This window comes from Salminus brasiliensis, chromosome 18, assembly GCF_030463535.1.
Source record: "Salminus brasiliensis chromosome 18, fSalBra1.hap2, whole genome shotgun sequence".
Classification (NCBI taxonomy): Eukaryota; Metazoa; Chordata; class Actinopteri; order Characiformes; family Bryconidae; genus Salminus; species Salminus brasiliensis.
The window spans coordinates 26,632,991-26,653,119 of NC_132895.1; the positions used below are offsets into that span (position 1 = coordinate 26,632,991).

Genomic DNA, 20,129 nt, shown 5'->3' on the forward strand with positions numbered 1-20,129 from the left:
TTACAGCTGCCTGACTAACATGGTGCCTAAACATTCAGGTTAAAGTTAAAATGCAATTATTCATTATTTTAACTTGACTGAGACATTGAAAATAACATCCCTACATACTGCATTTTCATAACCTGAACTTCTGCTTTTAAATCCAATGCAATTCATTGATTCAGGAGAATAGCTTTAGTGACCGAATTTCAGTAATGAACTTAAGAGAGCCTACAGGAGGTCCTGGACACTATTTCAATGCACAACAACCACAATCTCTTTAGCTTTTGCTGGGAAACAAGATAGACCCCTCCCTGCACTAAATAATGAAAAAGCACGGGAATGGGGCGGGGAACACCAGTAACAGCCACAACTCGCTGGAGCTGCTGACCAGCGTGTTATCGCCTGCAGACATCTGAGGCTGTGTGCCTCTGAAACATTCCTATTTACGGTGCGGCGGAGCAGAAATAAATAAATGTGTTAATATGTGGAGAAGGCCGGCCGGAGAGCTGTGCTGGCGCTGTTTGGTTTCGCTGTGATGATGCCATTTATCACACACTGACAGGGCTGCTTCTGCATGAGAAAATGCTGTCCCGCCACCTCAGCTCTTCAGGAGCATAAAACAAGAGAGCTGTGAGTTCCAGTGTAGTACAGGGAAACTGCAGGGCAAGTGGGACACTCACACCCAAGGTTGCTTGACACTAATTAAGGAGTATCCATAAGCTGCTACATTAAGGAAGGGGCCACTTGGTGAGAGTTGCCGCTCCTTGAGTTTCATTCATGGAGTTTCGCTTTGGCAGAAGACTCCTGTCGCCAGTCTGCGAACTAAGCAGCTTTACTCTAGTAAACAGAATGCTTTTGTGTTCAGTCATTGCTTTATGTCACCTGTTATTTGATGACTTATCCAACGTTTCCTTTAAGCTTAAGTCCTTGTGGGTACTTTAGAGGTAGTGACCAGATACAAATTGCTGGAATTAAAGTCACCAAACAACACACATAATTCAAAGTATTATGGCATTATGGTCAAAGAAGACCTGGGAACAGCCAGTCTGGCTGAACTAATTACAGGCAATGCATATTTATCACATTTGCAGCTAATAAACATTAATAAAACCCCCAAAAGTCTTTCACATTCAAAATCTGAATAAATAGTTTTCTGGCCGGACACCAAACAAGACCAACTCAAAGGTCAGACAGGGTGACCCACAGCGTTCAGTTCTGCTCTCCTTTGTTTTTTTTCTCATGGGGCCGGTACCAGAGAAGCCAGGTTGAGTCTTGCATGAGTCAGGTCAGTGAAGCATGGTCAGGATGCAGAATGAATGGGACGCCATAGAAAGCCCTGCCATAACAGCTAAAAATATATGCTAATAATTCCGCTTTGACTTGTGATGACCGCTTAGCCACCTGCTGTAGTTCTGTACTTCCTCTATCAGTTGCATCCTGCATCCATTTCAATGACAAAACCCACTGCCCAATCTAGGGAATGCCAATAGACGCTGATAAACGCATGCCCAGCTTCCTTACTATACTGAAAAAAGCCCCCAAACCCATGACCAAACCAGTGTTGTGGGCACTTCTTTACATTGTCCACTTCTTTGGGGTCCATTTCCAACCCAGTCATTTTCACCCCATCTTTGCTCACAACATGCCCCATAAACTTGGCGACCTGCTAAAGGTGGGTGCACATTTTGGATACAACTTGAGGTTACCTGGAGGTGGAAGTGACTTTCTATTTGAAAATTTACTCTAAGCTTGCGCGTGTCATTGAAAGTGGGTGCACAGGCTCCATCAACCATTTGAATGTGGCCAGCGCAGTACAAGGTACGAATACAATTACTGCCATAGCGCTGTGCCCAGTGTGAACATTGTAATTTCTTTGGCCTCAGGAGTAATTGCCAATTGCCAGAGTGTATTCAACAAGCTGAACCAGGCCACATATCAATGCTAGTTGCAGCATTGATATGTGGAAACTGGGACAGTTCTACTCTAATCAGATGCCAAAAGTAACATTTGCACTGTTTTTGTAGTGAAATGCTGTATTTCTTTATTTAATTGTTTTATGTTGAAAACATTTTGAGAGCTTAACTCTGTGCTTTTTGAGTCTGGCTTTATACAATACAATTATTTCACTTTCTGCTCTACAATCTCTCTTTTAACCTTTGCTCCTCTCCAAAGTATGTCCCACTACGCAACATGTGCTGTCTCATGTGGAGCACCAACCCCCACCCTCCATGCTTCACTCATCACTTTAGTGCTTTCATGGATGCTGCTATGGTATAGCACTTTGGGGGCATAACAATGACACAGATAAACCTGTGTCAGGTTTGTGGCACTGCCTGACATGGTGCCCAATCTCTCTGCACCTACAGTATACCAGTTGCTCAGCCACCGTAAAGTCTCAGCTTCTTGTCTGCTTCCTTAAGGAGTGGCTTACTCGGTAGAACAGTGTAGTTTGTCATGTTGACTTTCTGCCAAGATTGAGTTCAGCCCTCTCCGCTGAGATGGTGTGAATGACTGCACATGTTTCTTAACTTTTTGGATATCAACATGTTCAATAAGTGTCACAGTGTCTCTGGTAGCTGCCTGACTACTATTGCTGCAGACTCTTGTCTGAACTACCGCTGGAGGACCATGATCAAGACTGTGAGGTCGTTGTGTTGGTCTGAGGATGAATGTACAAGTTTACAATTTACAAATTTTTACATAATAATTTACAAAGTTTGCACAGAATCGACACCCCTTTGGACCATATAAGGAGAATTCCCACGAAGAGCTAGCAATGCAAAAAAAAAAAAAAAAAAGAAGAAAACAGCACTTGGGCTTAAGAGGAGCTTCACCCTCCTCACCACAGTTGACCTTGAAGCTGCTTATATGTGTATTGTCCAATTCATTTTGTTTCATTTCTTAAATTAATGCAGAAAGTCTACAATCACATATAGTTAGCTCCTTGGACAAAAGAACTGGTAGTAACTTCATGCTCTTTCAGTTGCCGTTGAACAATGATGATGTGGTTCTGAAAAGCTGTGGGGTGTATGACGGGATTCATAGATTGAGACGAGGTGGTACAGTGCAGAAAATGTCTTGTTTGATGTGTGGAAAATGGGTCCCAAAGTATTGGTTGTGAAGGACCTGCATTGACTTCTATAAGCACTTCTTGTCTGGAAGTAAAACACTTTTCATTTACACGCTTGCAGTCCCTGTGTGTGTTTTCTGTTGATTTCATTGACAGTTCTCAATCTGGGGACAGCATACAACCTTCTCAGAACATTAACATACAGGCATCTTTTTTTTCAATAATGACAGAGGTGCCATAAACAGCCTGCAGTAGTGAGGAACTTTTACAGAAGGTAGCAAAGTGCTTTACAACTACATTTTACAGTTCAAACCATACACCTCCTGCATGAGTGTGTAAAATGTGAGTATGTGGCTACATCTGCTATATACAAAAAGTATTTTCTCATTTAACCACACTGAAAAACTGGTTTTACATTGTTACCTCTCATAGCAATATGAAACCAGAAGCTGAATGCCTACCTGCTCTATATGTAGTGCAATAGGTCATGAATTATCTTCACCTAAATTGCAGTCATATGTGTACTTTAAAGTCAATTAATGTTATACACAGGTTGGCTTCATAGTTAATACAACCTCAACATAGAATAATTCAGGAATTCCTAATCAGTTTCCCCCATACATCTTTATGGCTTTGTTCCAAAAGCCTGGCATGCATAGTCCGCATTGAATGAGTGATTAAAATATCAGAAATTAAAAATATTATGAACCATGAACTAGTGTTTTCCTAGATGAGATAAACTATAGAAAAGTTCATATTCCCTTGCCCTTCAGCTTAGTGTTTGTGTGTGTGTGTGTGTTCAAGCAAATAGTACAGGTGGTGATTTATGCTTTTGAGAGCACTGAGATGCGACTTGACATTTTCCTGCTGTGGTGTAGCCCAGTTCTGGCTCCATGCTTCATTACGTGGGGCTCCCAACGCGATTCCCGACCCAGTAAAAATAACCTGTTCTCGCTCAAATGTGAACAAAGAGAATGTGTATGTGTGCCATCCTGTGTGTGTGTGTGTACGTGTCTGTGTTAATGGGAGGGAGTCATAGACCCTTTGCTTTCCCCCTGAATTTCCATATGGTTATGTGTCATAACTCCACTGAACCTCCTAATACACACACACCAGCTCCACCTATAAGAAAACAAAGGGTGTTGAAATGTAGAATCAATAAATAAATAAATTGACATCTGTGAGCACAAATGGTTGACATTTTGTGCTCGCATCCATCATATCTTATTTATGGTTGTTTAGCTGTGACCCTCTGCTCAGTTTACAGAGCTTCCAGAGTCATGTGAGCCTGACTCCAACTGCATGACTAACCACTTGTTAGTAAATCCAATTTGGTTCTTCTGTCCTCGACTCATCTTTGTGTCTGTAGTGGACATTCGCTGAATAATGACCACCGCTACATCATCTCAAGGTGGAATTCAATGTGTTTCTGAAGGACCTCAGGTGTTTCTGGAGCTCAGTTCTCTGAAGGACCTGACTCAATGGCATGCATGGTGCCATATCTGCATGACTGATAAAACCTTTTTGGTCATACTCTTTTGTTTAGTTCCAGACTTAAAGAATGTTCCAGACTATGAGAATGTTAAATGTAACTGACATTCCTAGTTTAGCAGCCAAACATTTTCAAGTAACAATTGATTCTGATCTATCATTTGACAAACATACAGTGGCAAGAAAAAGTATGTGAACCCTTTTTTTCTGGTTTTCTCCATCAATATGTAATAATATGTGATCTGATCCTCATCTAAGTCAAGCATATTGAAAAATACAATGTGCCTAAATACATTTGATCTTGCAGGTTTTTATTGAACACTCTCATTCAACAAATCAACAAATTCTTCCTGGCAGAACTGCTTTAGCTCTGTCATGTTCCTTGGATGCCTCGTGTGTACAACTTTCTTCAAGTCAATCCATAGCATTTCTATAGGGTTAAGATCTGGACTCAGACTTGACCACCCCCAAAGGCAGATTTTTTTTTTCATAAGCCATTCTGTTTGTGGACTTACTCCAGTATTTTGGGCCATTGTCCTGTTGCATCACCCATCGGCTGACGTACAGAAACTCTCACATTATCCTGTAGAATTTTTGATACACTTGGGAATCCATCTTCCCCTCAATAATTGTAGGTTGGCCAGGCCCTGATGCAGCAAAGCAGTCCCAATACTTTATGGTTGGGATGATATTTTCATGGTGATGTGCAATGCCTTTTTTGCACCGGATGAAGTGCTGTGTGTTCTTTCCAAATAGTTTAATCTTAGTTCCAAACTTCAGGCATACAGCAATGTTCTTTTTTAATAAGAAGCAACTTCCTTCGCGGTGTCCTGCCATAGACACCCTGCTCATTCAAGGTTTTACGAACTGTAGACTCTTTTTTTTTTTTTTTTACTTTTTCCACTACCACTTTGAATGTTGAATGGTTTTTTTCAATAAAGACCTGCAATATAATTTTGTTATTATTTTAGGCACATTTTATTTGTTATTATTTTATATTAATAATACAATATAAAATAATATATTTTTAATAATAATATATCATTATTACATTATTTTTAGACACAGTATTTGTTAATACGCTTGACTTGGATGAGAATCAGATCACATTTAATGCAGAAAATATGTAAAAGGGTTCACATACTTTTTCTTGCCACTGTATAGCTTATATTACTAGGACACCTCAAGGCTACACTATTGCAATGTATTATTGTCAGGATGTTTCAGCAGTAAGTGTTTCAAAATGCTTCAGCCAGTTATCAGTAATACTACATAATTTGATAATATCTGCCAAGTTCTGTAAGTATTGCATTTACTTTGCATGTAATTTCGTATTGATTATGAAATTCTACAATTGGCATACAAAGCCCTACACGGCCTCGCTCCTGAGTAACTGCAAGATCGCATTTCTTATTATCCTTTCTTATCCTTACTAAAACTAGAAAATTTGACCATATCAGTCCAGTTCTATCAGCACTTCATTGGCTCACAGTTAAATTCTGTATCGAATACAAAATTCTTCTATTAACATATAAGGCCCTACATGGCCTCGCTCCTGAGTACCTGCAGGATCTTATTGTATATTACGAACCATCAAGACTACTTAGATCTCAGGGTGCTGGCCTCTTACTCGTTCCCAAAATTCAGAAAACCTCAGCAGGGGGAAGAGCCTTTTTTTATAAAGCCCCCCAGCTCTGGAATAACCTTCCAGATAATGTTCGGGACTCAGACACAGTCTCAATCTTTAAATCTAAGCTGAAAACGTATATGTTTAGTTTAGCTTTTGGTAATTAATGTTTCTTAGATAAGGGCTGCAGGTCCAGGGGTTCGCAGACCCATGGAATTGTAGTACACTGAGATGCTGGAGCTGTCGTCTCGCTGCTTACACGCGATCACTCAGGTTTGTTGACGGTGGAGCAGATAGATGCTGGTGTTCTCAGGGTGCGCCCGTGTCCGTGTTACCTTCTGGCTCTCTCCTTTTAATTATGCTGTGATAATCAGACCTGCCGGAGTCGTCAGACATACCCAGATGCTGATTCTCAACATTCTCTGCCCTCCATAAAATTCCTCTTAGAACTAACTTTTCTCTTTTTACCTTCTTCGAGTAAATGGCCACCCAGCCCGACCTGCTGGAAGATTGCCCGCTGAGGTCTCTCTACCTGCGTCTAACCAGCTGCCACCTACCAGTCCGGCCAGCGGGTCCCCCCCAACCCGCCACCACCCATGGCTCACCCGCCTGCCGCTGCTGCCTGTTTGGTGGCCGTGCTGAAACCTAGATGGACTCGTGTCTGTCTGACACTATTATTATCACCACTATTAACTTTCTGTTGTATCTGCTTTGGTAATTTTTACCATTAATGTTTAAATAGTCTGGCCAGAGGAGGATGGGTCCCCCTTGTGAGTCTTGGTTCCTCCCAAGGTTTCTTCGCTCTGAGGGAGTTTTTCCTTGCCACTGTCGCCGTTGGCTTGCTCACGGGGGTCTTTGACCCTTCATGTTATTTCTTCTTTCTTCTCTGTCTCTGTCCTTTATTAAGTACTAATTATGTAAAGCTGCTTTGTGACGACAACAGTTGTAAAAAGCGCTATACAAATAAATTTGACTTGATTTGACTTGACTTATTATGAAGCATCAAGATTACTTAGATCACAGGGTGCAAGCTTTTTACTAGTTCCAAAATTCAGAAAGGTTCAGCAGAAGGAAGATATTTCCATGTAAAGCCCCCCAACTCTAACAACCTTCCAAATAATATATTCTATATAAGTATAGAATTTAGTTTACCTTACCTGGATCTGCAGCCATTATCTAAAAAGGAAATGTTCCTTTTAGTTAGGCTGTTATAGTCAGATCTGCCCATGTCTGATACTCTTTAACATTCTCTGGACTTCCAATCCAATCAGAACAAATTATATCTCTTTACCTTCTCCAAGTTGGACTTACCAGCCATCCACATCAGACCAGCTGACCACCCTCCTGCCACTGCTATTTATAACGACTGTGTATAAGTTAATATGGATTCTAACTGTTAACTACTATCATTATAATAGCCATTATTAATCATTACTTTCATTATTTTTACTATTATTTTAGACATATCCTATTATGATTATATCATCACATCTGAGCAGAAAAACAGTCTTATGTGGTGGGGACTTTTATCAGTAATTTATAAATCCTGACCAGTCCTGAGTTTTGTTTTGTTTTTTGTTTGTATTTTCTTATGTTGTTCCACCTAAAGTATCTGCAAGTCATTTGCAATCAACATAGTGCTGATGTACTTTCTATGGAACAAGTCAATAGAAACTGAAATTTTGTGAATATAGGCAAAACATATTTAAAATTTTTAGTCTCTGGATCTGAAAATATAGTTGAGCAAAAGTCATGAATATCTACATGTAAACATTAAAAATTTTACATGTACAACTTCAAAAGTACACATATGGACAAAATTGTTGGTACCCATCAGTTAATGAAAGAAAACTTCACAATGGTCACAGAAATAACTTGAATCTGACAAAAGTAATAATAAATAAAAATTATATGAAAATGAACAAGTAAAAATCCGACATTGATTTTGAACCATGCTTCAACAGAATCATTAAACAGGTCTGGACAAAAATGATGGTACCCCTGAAAATAATGTGAGGGACACGTTAAATCAAGCTGTGTCCACTAATTAGCATCACAGGTGTCTACAATCTTGTAATCAGTCAGTGGGCCTATATATAGGGCTACAGGTAGTCACTGTGCTGTTTGGTGACATGGTGTGTATCACATTCAACAATGACCAGAGGAAGTGAAGGAAAGAGTTGTCTGAAACATCAGTGTCAGATCATCCGTCATTGTTTGACCCAAAGTGGACTTCCTGAGAGACAACCAAGGAGGACACCTTGGTTGAAAACAAATCATAAAAAAGCCAGACTGAAATTTGCCAAACTACAAGCCCCAAAGCTTCTGGAAGAAAATCCTATGGACAGATGAGACAAAAATGGAACTTTTTGCCAAGGCACATCAGCTTTGCAAGGCATATCAAGAAAAGAACACTGTTCCTACTGTGAAACATGGAGGAGGCTCTGTTATGTTCTGGGGCTGCTTTGCTGTATCTGGCACAGGGTGTCTTGAATCTGTGCAGGGTACAATGAAATCTCAAGACTATTATGGGATTCTAGAGAGAAATGTGCTGCCCAGCTAAAAACACCCAAGAATGGCTAAGAGGAAAACATTGGACTATTCTGAAGTGGCCTTTTATGAGCCCTGACCTAAATCCTATTGAGCATCTTTGGAAGGAGCTAAAACATGCCGTCTGGAAAAGGCACCCTTCAAACCTGAGACAACTGGAGCAGTTTGCTCATAAGGAGTGGGCCAAAATACCTGCTGAGAGGAGCAGAAGTCTCATTGAAAGTTACAGGAATCGTTTGATTGCAGTGATTGCCTCAAAAGGTTGTGCAATAAAATATTAAGTTAAGGGTACTATCATTTCTGTCCAGGCCTGTTTCATGAGTTTATTTTTTAAAAATAATTCCATTGAAGCATGGTTGAAAAGCGATGTTTGACTTTCATTGGTTAATGTTCATAGCATTTTTATTTATTATTACTTTATACTTTGGCTTGCGGGGAAAGCTCTGGATTGGGCTACTGCCACCTGGATGGAGCTAAGCGAAAAGCCCCTCTTGGACTACCTTAAGCAGTTTAAGGCGGTGTTCCAACACCCCCGAGAGGGGCTAACCAAGGGTGACCTCCTGCTGCGGATGGAGCAGGGTACGAGGTCGGCTGCCCAATATGCACTGGAGTTCCGCACTCTAGCCGCAGGTAGTGGGTGGAACCAGCCAGCCTTACTAGCTCTGTTCTGCAATGGGTTGAACCCCCGTCTGCAGCGGGAGCTGGCATGTCAAGGCGAGTCTTTGGCGCTGGACAACTTCATCGCACTCGCTATCTGACTGGACCAGCTCCTCGGTAGCCCTACTAATCCCAGGCATACATGGGTACATGGGTCCTTTTGTTGTAATCAAGCACGTTAATGACATCTCCGTCAAGTTATGTTTACCCCCACATTCACGTATCCATCCTGTGTTCCATGTTTCCCAGCTTATACGGTTCGGCGAGTGCTGGACTCCCGACAGCGCGGGGGCCAACTGCAGTATCTCCTGGACTGGGAAGGGTTTGGCCCGGAGGAGCGCTCCTGGGAACCGGCTAGCAACGTCCTGGACTCGGCCCTGGACCGGGAGTTTCACGAGCGCTACCCAGATAAGCCGGCTCCCAGGGTACCCCAGGAAGTCACGCGCCCCTGCCTGGGAGGCTCTCACGTCCGCGGGCTTCGCTGCCCGCTTCCTGGCCGGTGACTGGGGCGTCCCCGTCGGGGGACCCAACCGGCTGCCTCGGTACTGTCAGGTCCGCGTCGCCATACCGGCCCCGGAGGCGGTTTCAGTCCGCGGTCTGCAGGCTCCTCGGGACTTTTATGTTGATGTTTAGTTGATTTCCTGGTTCACGGATTTTCAGTTCTGTGTTCACGTTCACGTCACCTCACCATGGACCTTTATGTTGACAGCCATTTCATGTATCACGCCATGTTTTCTGTTGTGTTCACGTGTTTGATTTACGTCCATTGTGTGTATTGATTTGGTTCACCTGAGGCTGGGGTATTTAGGGAGCGAACGCGAACTTCCCGTTGCCGAGATTTTGCGGTTTTCTGAGCCGATCTGGAGTGTTGGCGTCTGTCTAAGTAATCTAGTGTAATTACGTCTTCACGAGGACGTCTGAGAGTCCATCACGTTAGCACGGTTCATGAGTGTACTACTGCTCTGTTTGCTTCTGAGTCGCCTTGAGGGTAAGGCGACTGATCCCTAAGCTTCGGGTCTACATCGTGTAAGTTTAGTTGCGCCTGACGAGCGCAGTTTTCGTTATTCACTTTCTTTTTACTGGAACTGCCAGCGTTCTTAGTTTCTAGTGTTATTGTTTTGCCCCGTTTGCTTCGTCACGTGTTTGTTTTCTGTTACCAGTTTTACCCAGTACTTTGCTGCCGCTTCTGGTTTGTTTATCCCGTTTTGTTTATTAAAATCTTGCGTTGCACTGTCCCTGCGAGTGTTCCCCAGTCACTGTCAGACCTAGCCAGTCATAACACTTTTGTCAGATTCAAGTTATTTCTGTGACCATTGTGGGTTTTTCTTTCATTAGCCGAGGGGTACCAACAATTTTGTCCATGTGTGTAAATATTATATAGTAAAAAGTAAATATTTAAACAAAAAATCTAGTCAAATTATTTGATGAAGAAATTTAACCTTGACAAATGTCAACTTGGGGATAATAGGACTTGCACTGACCTGACTAATCATTACTACTTTGAAAATGTAAATGCTAAAATGTCTGTACATACAAATGTAAAATTCTTAGACACTCTGTCTCAATCACCCACACCCAGAACTATAACTTGCCATCATTATCTTTAAGAGTGAAATTTATTTATTTATTTATTATTTTTTTTTTAAATTTTTTTTTAAGCCTTCAGATAATGGCACCTTAGTGGACAGACGCTTAAGTAAGCTTTTTAACTCCCTCAACACAGCATTTATTTACCTGCTTTTTTTTTTTTTTTTTTTTTTTTTTTTTTTTTCCAGTGAAATATTCAGGCTTACAGAACAATTAGCGGTTGTGGTTGTGTTTTTTTTTTGCCTTTCATTTTACGTGTGTTTGTTCAATAGCAGCTACATGATACAGGCAGGATAGTAATAAGGTGCTAGACATGTTTTTGTGAAAAAGGATGACAAAAAAAAATGTTGCACTACATCCAGAGCAATTGCCATGCAAAACCCTGGCTGACAGATGTCCCTGCCTTAAATCCTGAGAGAATGCTGTCCTCCAGCGTTGTGTATTGAGTCCTTTATTTTTTATTATTATTTTTTTTTAGGGCAACGGTGGCATAATCTGTCCAAACAACTCCACTCCAAAGAGGTTAGGAGCCATTGATTCTGGGCACAGCACATATTTCATCTCCAAGTAAATATTCTTAATTGATGTGGATCTGCTGTTATAGATTATGCCTTGAGAAAAAGAGCAAAAGGGAAGAAAGGCAGACGAAAGCCACACCTGGCTTTAATGTCAAGGTCACAACTCCACAGCTTGCATCCTTCCCTCCTGGCTTCCATCCTTCCCTCACCGACCCCTTTGATTCCTCTCCTCTTGTTAGCTGTAATCAAATTCAATGTTTTTTAATGAAACACATGCAAATTGTTTTGTTTTTTTACATTTCACTGATCAAATAGTCCGTTGCAGCAATTGTCTCATCCAACCCCTAACCCTCCAAAAATTAGTTTGACTACATAAAGCTGCTAAGTGAGAAGAGGGCTAATCAAGACTAGATCAAACGATTCATCTCTAATTGAAGTGCAAAAGCGGATCCTCTTGTTTTAACATGGAACTACTTCAGGATTTAGAAGAGAGGGCCCAGTATTTTTCCTCAGCACCCCAGAAGTCTGTACAGGCATGGACATCAGACGAGGTTCAGCAGTCACTCTGGGAAATATGGGTAGTCTCGGGGGCTGTTTATGAATGGCTACAGGGAGCCAGATAGGATGTGTCTAATTAGGTCAGTTCCTCGGCTGCAGGTGAGGGGGAATAGCTCAAGTTTTTGCAAAACTAGTGAAACTATGAAGCTCCAGGCTGAATTTGGCAGAATTACATATATGACTGTAAAAAAAGAGGCTTATTAACTCTGTGGAAGCCTATGGAAAAAAAGATACTGAGATTGAATGTTGTTTAATGAGGATATTGTTTAGCTTGACAGTTTAGTCAAAGTTTGTAATTTTAGATAATGAGTTTACGCATTTCCATACATGGAAAAGGTATATCGGACAGTTTATCAACTGCAACACTGCCTATGTAGTAGCTGCCTAAATCATGGGTTTTCTGCATCTCTGCTATTAGTTGGACTTGCCTATGTGTCCAGTTAGAAAGGACACAACAATTCTCTCAGTGGGAGATGGATCTATGCATTGATTAGTCTTTACAGAGCTTTGGATTTGTGGAATAATACTGTGGCTACTGTTGGTCTTAATGACTACGCCTGTAAATGTTTTCTTTCGATACTTTTTGTTATTGGTTAGACAGTCAATCTGTATAATGTTTGATGTCCCACTTTTTATTTGAGATTAAATGAATGAAGTATGTCTGATGGAGTTTGCGTATGTGAGTATTGTATTTAATTTTTTTCCACAAAATGTGCATTTTTATACAATCTTCCAGTCTGTGTATTATCTCTCATCTCTACCAAAAAATTTTAAACTACTTTAATTGTAATGTCCTGTTTATACTTGTGATTGATCTTAACCGTCATGGCTTTATCTAGGCCTATGGAGAATTTTTGATGTTCTTGCCCTGATGTAGGCCCACTAGACCTGTTGTTCACAATTTTAACTTACAATAACTTACTAATATTTATTTTTATTCTATTAGATTGAGGTCTGTCATTTGTGGGACATTTACATTTGCACCAGTCAAATACCTTCACCAAGCACTTTAGTAGGAAGACCTGTACACCTAGTCATTTCTGCAATGTCAGCAGATGTGCAGTGCATTAAACTATGCAGGTGTGGGCCAACACCAGGTGGATTATAGGTCTCAAACCCCAGATGTTTTCTCAAAAGCCCCAGATCTTTTTCACATAAAGTTTTAAAAAATAACTTCCTCTCACTATCTCTGACTGGACAGGCAAAATCCTTGCCCCAAAAGTTCTGGGGAAATATCGGATCTGTCCTGTCATGAGAGTTGTGTTGTGTGTTGTCAGCAATGTTACAAAAGTTACAAACTATTCAATTTATTGAATATGTTTTTGAAATGTTAATTTAACAATTCAAATCTTTCTCAGTGAGCAATCTTGCTAGTAAGTAGATAGGAAACCATGGATGTTTTTCAAGGGTAGTCAGCATCAGGCAGCATCAGCATCAACCGGTGAACAGCGGAAAATGTTGTTTCAGGTAAGTTCACAGTGAATGGGTGATGTGGTTAGCATAAATTAATTTAAGCTGCGGTTACATCGCTGGCTAACATCAGAACCCCTAAAATTGAGCTCTGGTTAATGTGTACAGTAGATGCTATATTGCGTCTCATGACCCATCACTGGTTTTCTGACCCAATTAAAATAGAAGAAAATGCCAGCTTTTTGTGCTCCTGTAGCTATTATAACAAAATAAATGTTAAACTAAGAAACTGGGAATATCATTTTACAGATGTTATTTACAATGGTTTGAATATAATGAATTTGACATTAGTTAAAGTTAGCAAAGCCACTGTACTGAAACTAAGTTAAGCAAATTTATATACAAATATATAAAAAAACGTAATATTAACATGGCCAAAATTATGGTCTAATTCTAAATCATCATTCTGTTTGTACATTTTCATTAACTTGGTTTATACTATGTTGCAACTCTGTACAACCCTGCTGGTTTACTGGAAATTGTTTTTTTTTTTTTTTTTTGTGAATGATTATTTCTTTACCTATATATGTAGAAATGTGAAGCTTTGTAACTCTGTTAACTAAAAATGTTCATTAATTAACGAGCACTTAACTAAAGTCTAAATACGTTCACATATTCTACATGAAACACTCTTTCAAAAACATAATTACTGATAATTTACTCAATTTAAAATGTTGGAAATGACATTGTATAGTAATGTAGAAAATGAGGCATGGGCAAAACATGACATTAAATGCATGAAGAAACACCCCTCTTTACCACTGTAGTGAATCAGAAAGGAAGCTCAGAACACCAGTATATTACACCTTAAGGTGGATGAGTTACAACAGCAGAAGACCATGTCATGTTCTACCTCTGTCAGTCAAGAACAGAAAGCTGAGGCTGCAATGGGTACGAGCTCACAAAACTCAACAGCTGAAGTTTGGAAAAATGTTGTCTGGTCTGAATCTAAATTTCTGCTGAGGCACACAGATGGTAGGGTAAGAATTTGATGCCAACATCATGAATCCATAGATGCAACCAGCTTTGTATTAACAATCCAGACTGGTGGAGGTGGTGTAATGGTGTGGAAATGATTCATCTCAGCCTTATTACATTTCAACAGCCATTACAATTCAGACTCTGACCACAGAGTGTAATATTGTTATATATTTTTACATTTTGCATAGCCAAAAATTTATTGGTTCACATAAATGTAGATAATGTGTACTGAAAAAATAGCAAAAAGAATGCTTCCAAGATCAAATTTATTATTAAAAAACAAACAAACAAACAAAAACAAAAAACAAATCCAAAATCTACCAAGATGATGTCCATAGGGATGTTTTATTTGTCACTGTATGTGCAGGGCTGTGATATGTGGTTGTCATCATTTCAAAACAAGTTATTGATAGCTGCCAGATTTGTGGTTGTGATACCACATTGGTACCACATTGTGGTTGTGAATGGACTTCCCAAAACCTTTCAAAAATAGATTAGAAGAGGCAACCTTTTCATTTTTAAACAGTTAGTGTCATTTGTCATCATTGTTGTATCTACAAGCATGCTTGCATCAGATGTGCATAAGGGATACTTTATGTTGTATGTTTTCTTTCATCACTAAAAATTTATCCACTTTATAACGACATTATAGTAGCAAACGCTAAAGCATTTTTACAAGTCTTCATAAACAAAGGTAAAAACAGAAGGTGTGGGAGTTTACAGTAATACTGTATTTATATGAACAACAACTTAACACTTTTTTTTTACTTTTTAACTCATCAAGGAGTGATTCATAGACCATTGTTAGGGGGGCAAACACAAAATATGTTTTGACATCACAAACATCCGCTCATCAAGGCTGATTAAAATATGATAAAAAAAACAAACAGCAAAATAAACAATAGAATAATAAACACGTTGAGAAGGAAAGGATGACATTTCTACATTTGCTAAAAATACAAAAAATAAAAAAAAGTGTTTCACAATAAAAACAGCAAATATAGACACTATTCAAAAGGAGAAGCTTGCTGGTCTTGGAGTTGTTACCTTATGCATGTTCAGTTAGATCATATCATTTATTATTTTCAAGCATTTTGTGGACACATCCTCTAGAGCCTCATCAAGACTTTTGTGCTGTACAGAATCACTGCTGCACATGGAGTCAACTGAAAGCAATAATAATAATAATAATAATACTTGGCTAACAGAAGGAAAAAAAGCACAGATGAGGGTGCAGCAGGGTGCTTCGAAGGAGGTGGAAGATTGACCGGAAGGTGTATGTTCATCCAGAAAAACAAAACACTTTGTTGTTTCAGTCTCAAAAAGGGGGTAAAATGTAGATGTAGTTGAAAAACATAGGGAAAGAGAACTTTTTTTACAAGGTGCTGTAGTGTGGTGGGCGGTTGACAACAAGTGGTACACTGCGAATACCGCAATCACACTGCACCGCAGCGCACGCACACACAGTTGAGTCCTGTACACTAGTTTCAGGTGATCTGTGGTCATCACCATTACCGCTGTGCCTCCATAAAATCCCCACAACCCCTCTCCACAATACCCCAAGCAAAGAGTTTGTCAGTGGGGTGAAGCATCCATCGATAGGTGGGGATGGAGGTCAGGAGAAGCTGGACATCCATCTCAGTACATGATGGGAGGCTTGGAATATGGTCTGTTCTCTGGACAACAAAGAGAGAACACAATCACATGTATTAGTTCATCTGTACAAATAACTGCACAGAAAGCAAGTTTTGAAAGTTGCATTAAAATAGTCAAAATCCCATATGAACACAAACACAGTCTTTAAATCTCTCCCAGTATTTTAAAAACATAGTGCTGAGCTGATGCATCACACAAATAATATCTGGTCAGCAGTGGCCCTATGAAGGTCTCTTTTCTTTGATGGACAGGGCACAAGCTGCTTGACAAATTGTACAACACCAGCATTCTCAAGGAAGCCAGTTAAGAGAATGAATCATTTTGTATTAGCTGCTGACATGAAGCACCAGATCAGAAAAAAGACAGCTGGCTGGTAAGAGGTGTGAGCACTGCACTGGCATGTTAATCATAATGTGCTCCTCCACTGCTGCAAAAGAAACCGTTCATTAGGACTGAAGTGTTTTTACCTGTTCAACACAGCAAGCAGCAACAGATATGCTAATATATATTCACAATGTAAACAAAGCTGCACTTAAGAAATGGAGAGATAGGGACAATAAGATGTAGAGTGGGTACGTATGTAATCCCTCAGAAACCAGTCACTTCCATCAATAAAAAAATGGTGTATACAACAAATAGTTTCGTTTTGATACACCATATACACCTTTATGTGTTTTGTATTGCTGGAAAATGGAGCAATGTGTACTGTGTAAATGTCATATTTGAATTTCCTATTATGTCATTCGCAAGGTATGAATGCCACACAAAGGCCTGCCAGCACTAGCCAGTAGACTAATAGATTTGCTCAGACATGGGCACCCAGGATGTGTTTTATTGTGCTGTGAAATATGAGTTGTAATATCCTGAAGTGTAATTAATTGAGCCCTATGGATGACAGCAGGCTAAATCTGCCATAGAAATGCAGCACCCAGGGGACATAGAATCCAACAGATCATCCGCCTTAGACTTGATCTAACAGAGCAGGATAAAAATGCAGCTATACTGTTATATGACAGATGGACCAAGTTACTCTGATTGAAATGTTAGTCAGTACAAACAATATACAAACACATGCATACAAAACAATGCATAATGTATATGTTTCTATAATGCTAATTTAAATTGAGAAAGTTTGTTCAGCATATAACCTCATATGCATTGTGGATAGATATTCCACCTGCAACTACAGGCGCGATCTACTTCCTATTTCCTGCAACCCTCCCCCACGTCAGATGTTGTAAATAGGCTTGTGGGGGAAAGAGGGTGGTCCTCCTTAGGGACACTACCCACACCTACTGACCCCATGTTTCATATTACTTTATTCCTGCAGCCATTTTTTTCTGGTTCTAATGCAAACTAACCTGTTATGTTGGAGCTTGATTTTTCATCCCCATATTTATTCCTTTGCTGCCAATTAGTGGGCTGCAACAATTTGGATATGAAGGGTACCCAAGGGTCTCATTTGGTGCATGTACATCCAGTGTGTTTGGAACCACAGTAGGTCATTTGTAGTTTTCAGGACCATTTGCAAGTGCATAATTGCCAAAGTTGGAGACAAGCAACAGTATTTGGACAAACAGGTGGGATTTCTGATGGCAAGATCTGAAGATACAGCAACTGTCTCAAGATACTCTCTCTACACTCCTGGTCTGCCTCCTTAATTACTTTTCCTTCTCACCTCTCCCCTCCACCACCCATCTCGCTCCTTCTGCTCCGCACTTCTTTTAATCGGCTTGTAAAGTGATGTCACCTTCTTTTGTGTTCAGCACTTTGCTGTTCGCGCTGCTTGTCTTGATTAATCAGAAAAGGCATGGGCCGGCGTAATGGGCCAACACCGGCCTGGAACCTGAGAAAGCGTAAAAAGCTTTTAGCTCGCTGAACGGGCTCTCTGCAAGGACAATCAAACCTAATGAAATCAGTTGTCAGTGCTAAGCTTGCAAAACTGTGAAGTCCGACTTGGGAGTGAAGCGCGAGCTAATTAGATTTTTGCTGGGCGTAATGGATAAATGTGGCGAGGCGTGGGCAGGGGGGCAGGAGAGTTGGGAGGGGGGGAGGTCAAACAGCGGACTTCATACACAAACTCTAGAAGTGGTTCCTCTCACTCATCTAGTGATCTAGATCTTTTGGACTTTATGGTATATTTGTAAAACATCTGGTTTAAAGAGACAGATTGTGCACTTGATAAAATGGGTTCAGTAGTCTTGACGTCCCTGTCCCCCCAACAGGCATCTTACCTGCAAGTTCTCTTACCTGAATTTGACAAACAAAACACATAACTAACTGCTAATTTAGGATAACCTTAAACAAGAAAATTGCCAAGAAAGTAAAAAATAACAGAAGCAGTCAAACAGCTGTGGTACACTCCTGTTCAGACTTTCTTTGCAGGGGTGTCATGGTTGAAAAAAAGAGGTTACCGAATGTGACGTGATGCCTTGTACTCATACACAATGTGGTGTTATGTGAGGAGTGAAAGAAACGCAACAGCTTAGCAGTGTGACCAAGTGATTACAAACCCGTAGCGAGGTATTTGACTTGGGCCTCATGTTGGCCTTTAGCATTATGGGGCATGATCAGCTCTGTACTGTTCCTCGCACTAAAGGTCAAGAATGAGCAAGAGTCAAGCAAGAGTTCCGCTTTTCCTCTCAAAAGCTCTGGACAAGAATACGTTATTAAATGAGGGAGGAAAACTAATAAGGCTGAAGCGCCCGAAAATCTCCAGGTTTGTATTCTCAAGACTGCACTAAAGTTTTCCTTTCTCTCAGAAAAACTGTGAGCAACTAGGATCAGAGTAAGAGCAAATGTATATTTTTCCCATAGAATTATGCAATAAAGATGTTTCTTGGCCTGAAGATGTATGTGTTTGATCTTCTGATTTTGTACGTTTGTTCTGGTGAGAGTTTTGGGAAACATGAGAGGGGTTGCAGATTTAGAGTGTTCTTAGTCTGAAATTCAACTGCAAAACTCACAACGAGGATGCATGACATCCTGTTTGACTATAAAAATGAATCCTGGAGCCACACAGAAGATAAAGGAAACACAATGTGAAGGGTACTCCATGACTTCAGCATTCTGCTTTTGTAATTCTGCTGTCAGAACCGGAAGATAAATGGATGTCTCTATTTTCTCTTTTTGCAGACTGTGAAACTGGTTATGAGGTGGGGGAAGAAAAAATCACAGTCCATGACAACCCCAGACACACGTTTCAGCCCAACACTTCACAGCCTGTTTCCACAATGTGTTCTGTAGGCATATGTATTTATTTACCTTCTTCCAGCCCCACATTAGATCTACGACTGAGGGTCTTTAGACATGTTGATAATAGGTTCCATTTATCAAAGACAACTTGAGCCAGATTTTAGAGGTTCTTAGATTGGAATGGCACTTAGATGCAGTCAAGGTAAGTATGAAAATGTGAGTTGGGGGTGGGGTACTTCTTAAACACAAACAGCACTCACAGAAAATGGAAGCACGAAACACACAACATGAGTTTGTAATCTTTTTTCTGAAAGAGGCCTGAGAAGACATGAGGCGAGATTTGAAGAAGGGGAGTGCCTACGCTGTGTTTGTGATTGTAGCACAGAAGATGGAGGCAACTCAACCCTATCCGTGGCCCCTACCAAGCCAGTGAAGCTGACCATGTGTGCTGCACATGGATCTGTACATCCTCCCTCCTTAGACCTATTTTTACTCTTACCGTACTCTCTTGGCATTAGGATGTGGAAGAAAATCTGATAGAAGTGATGGCTTTTTGACATTTGGGATACAGGCAGGGTGCTAATGTTCATAGTTCAAACACGTTCACAAATTACACACAGGCATAAATTTCAGTCTCACCTTGTACGGCCGAGTTCTCCTGCTGACTGCCATTGTGCTCAGGCTCCACTTCTGGTATCACTTTTTCTATAATCAACCAACATAAGCACAACGTTAGATGTTTCTAATCCTCAGCCAACTAATCACATCATCATCCAACAAATCACAG

General features: G+C 40.3%; 1 protein-coding gene across 5 annotated transcripts in view; it reads right to left on the reverse strand.

Annotated features, from left to right (window-relative positions):
• Positions 1 to 14,740: 14,740 nt before the first annotated feature.
• Positions 14,741 to 20,129, reverse strand: part of dacha (dachshund a) — a 115,296-nt gene continuing 109,907 nt past the window's right edge. For 4 of the 5 annotated variants that reach the window (XM_072662107.1, XM_072662106.1, XM_072662105.1 and 1 more), the window contains 2 exons: positions 19,982 to 20,047; positions 14,741 to 16,167 (listed from right to left, as the gene is read on the reverse strand). In XM_072662107.1, coding sequence (XP_072518208.1) covers positions 16,130 to 16,167; positions 19,982 to 20,047 — 104 coding nt within the window. In that variant the 3' untranslated portion in view covers positions 14,741 to 16,129. Of the gene's footprint in view, positions 16,168 to 19,981; positions 20,048 to 20,129 lie in introns of those variants that run through there. The other variant, XR_011977827.1, reaches the window with a different exon arrangement.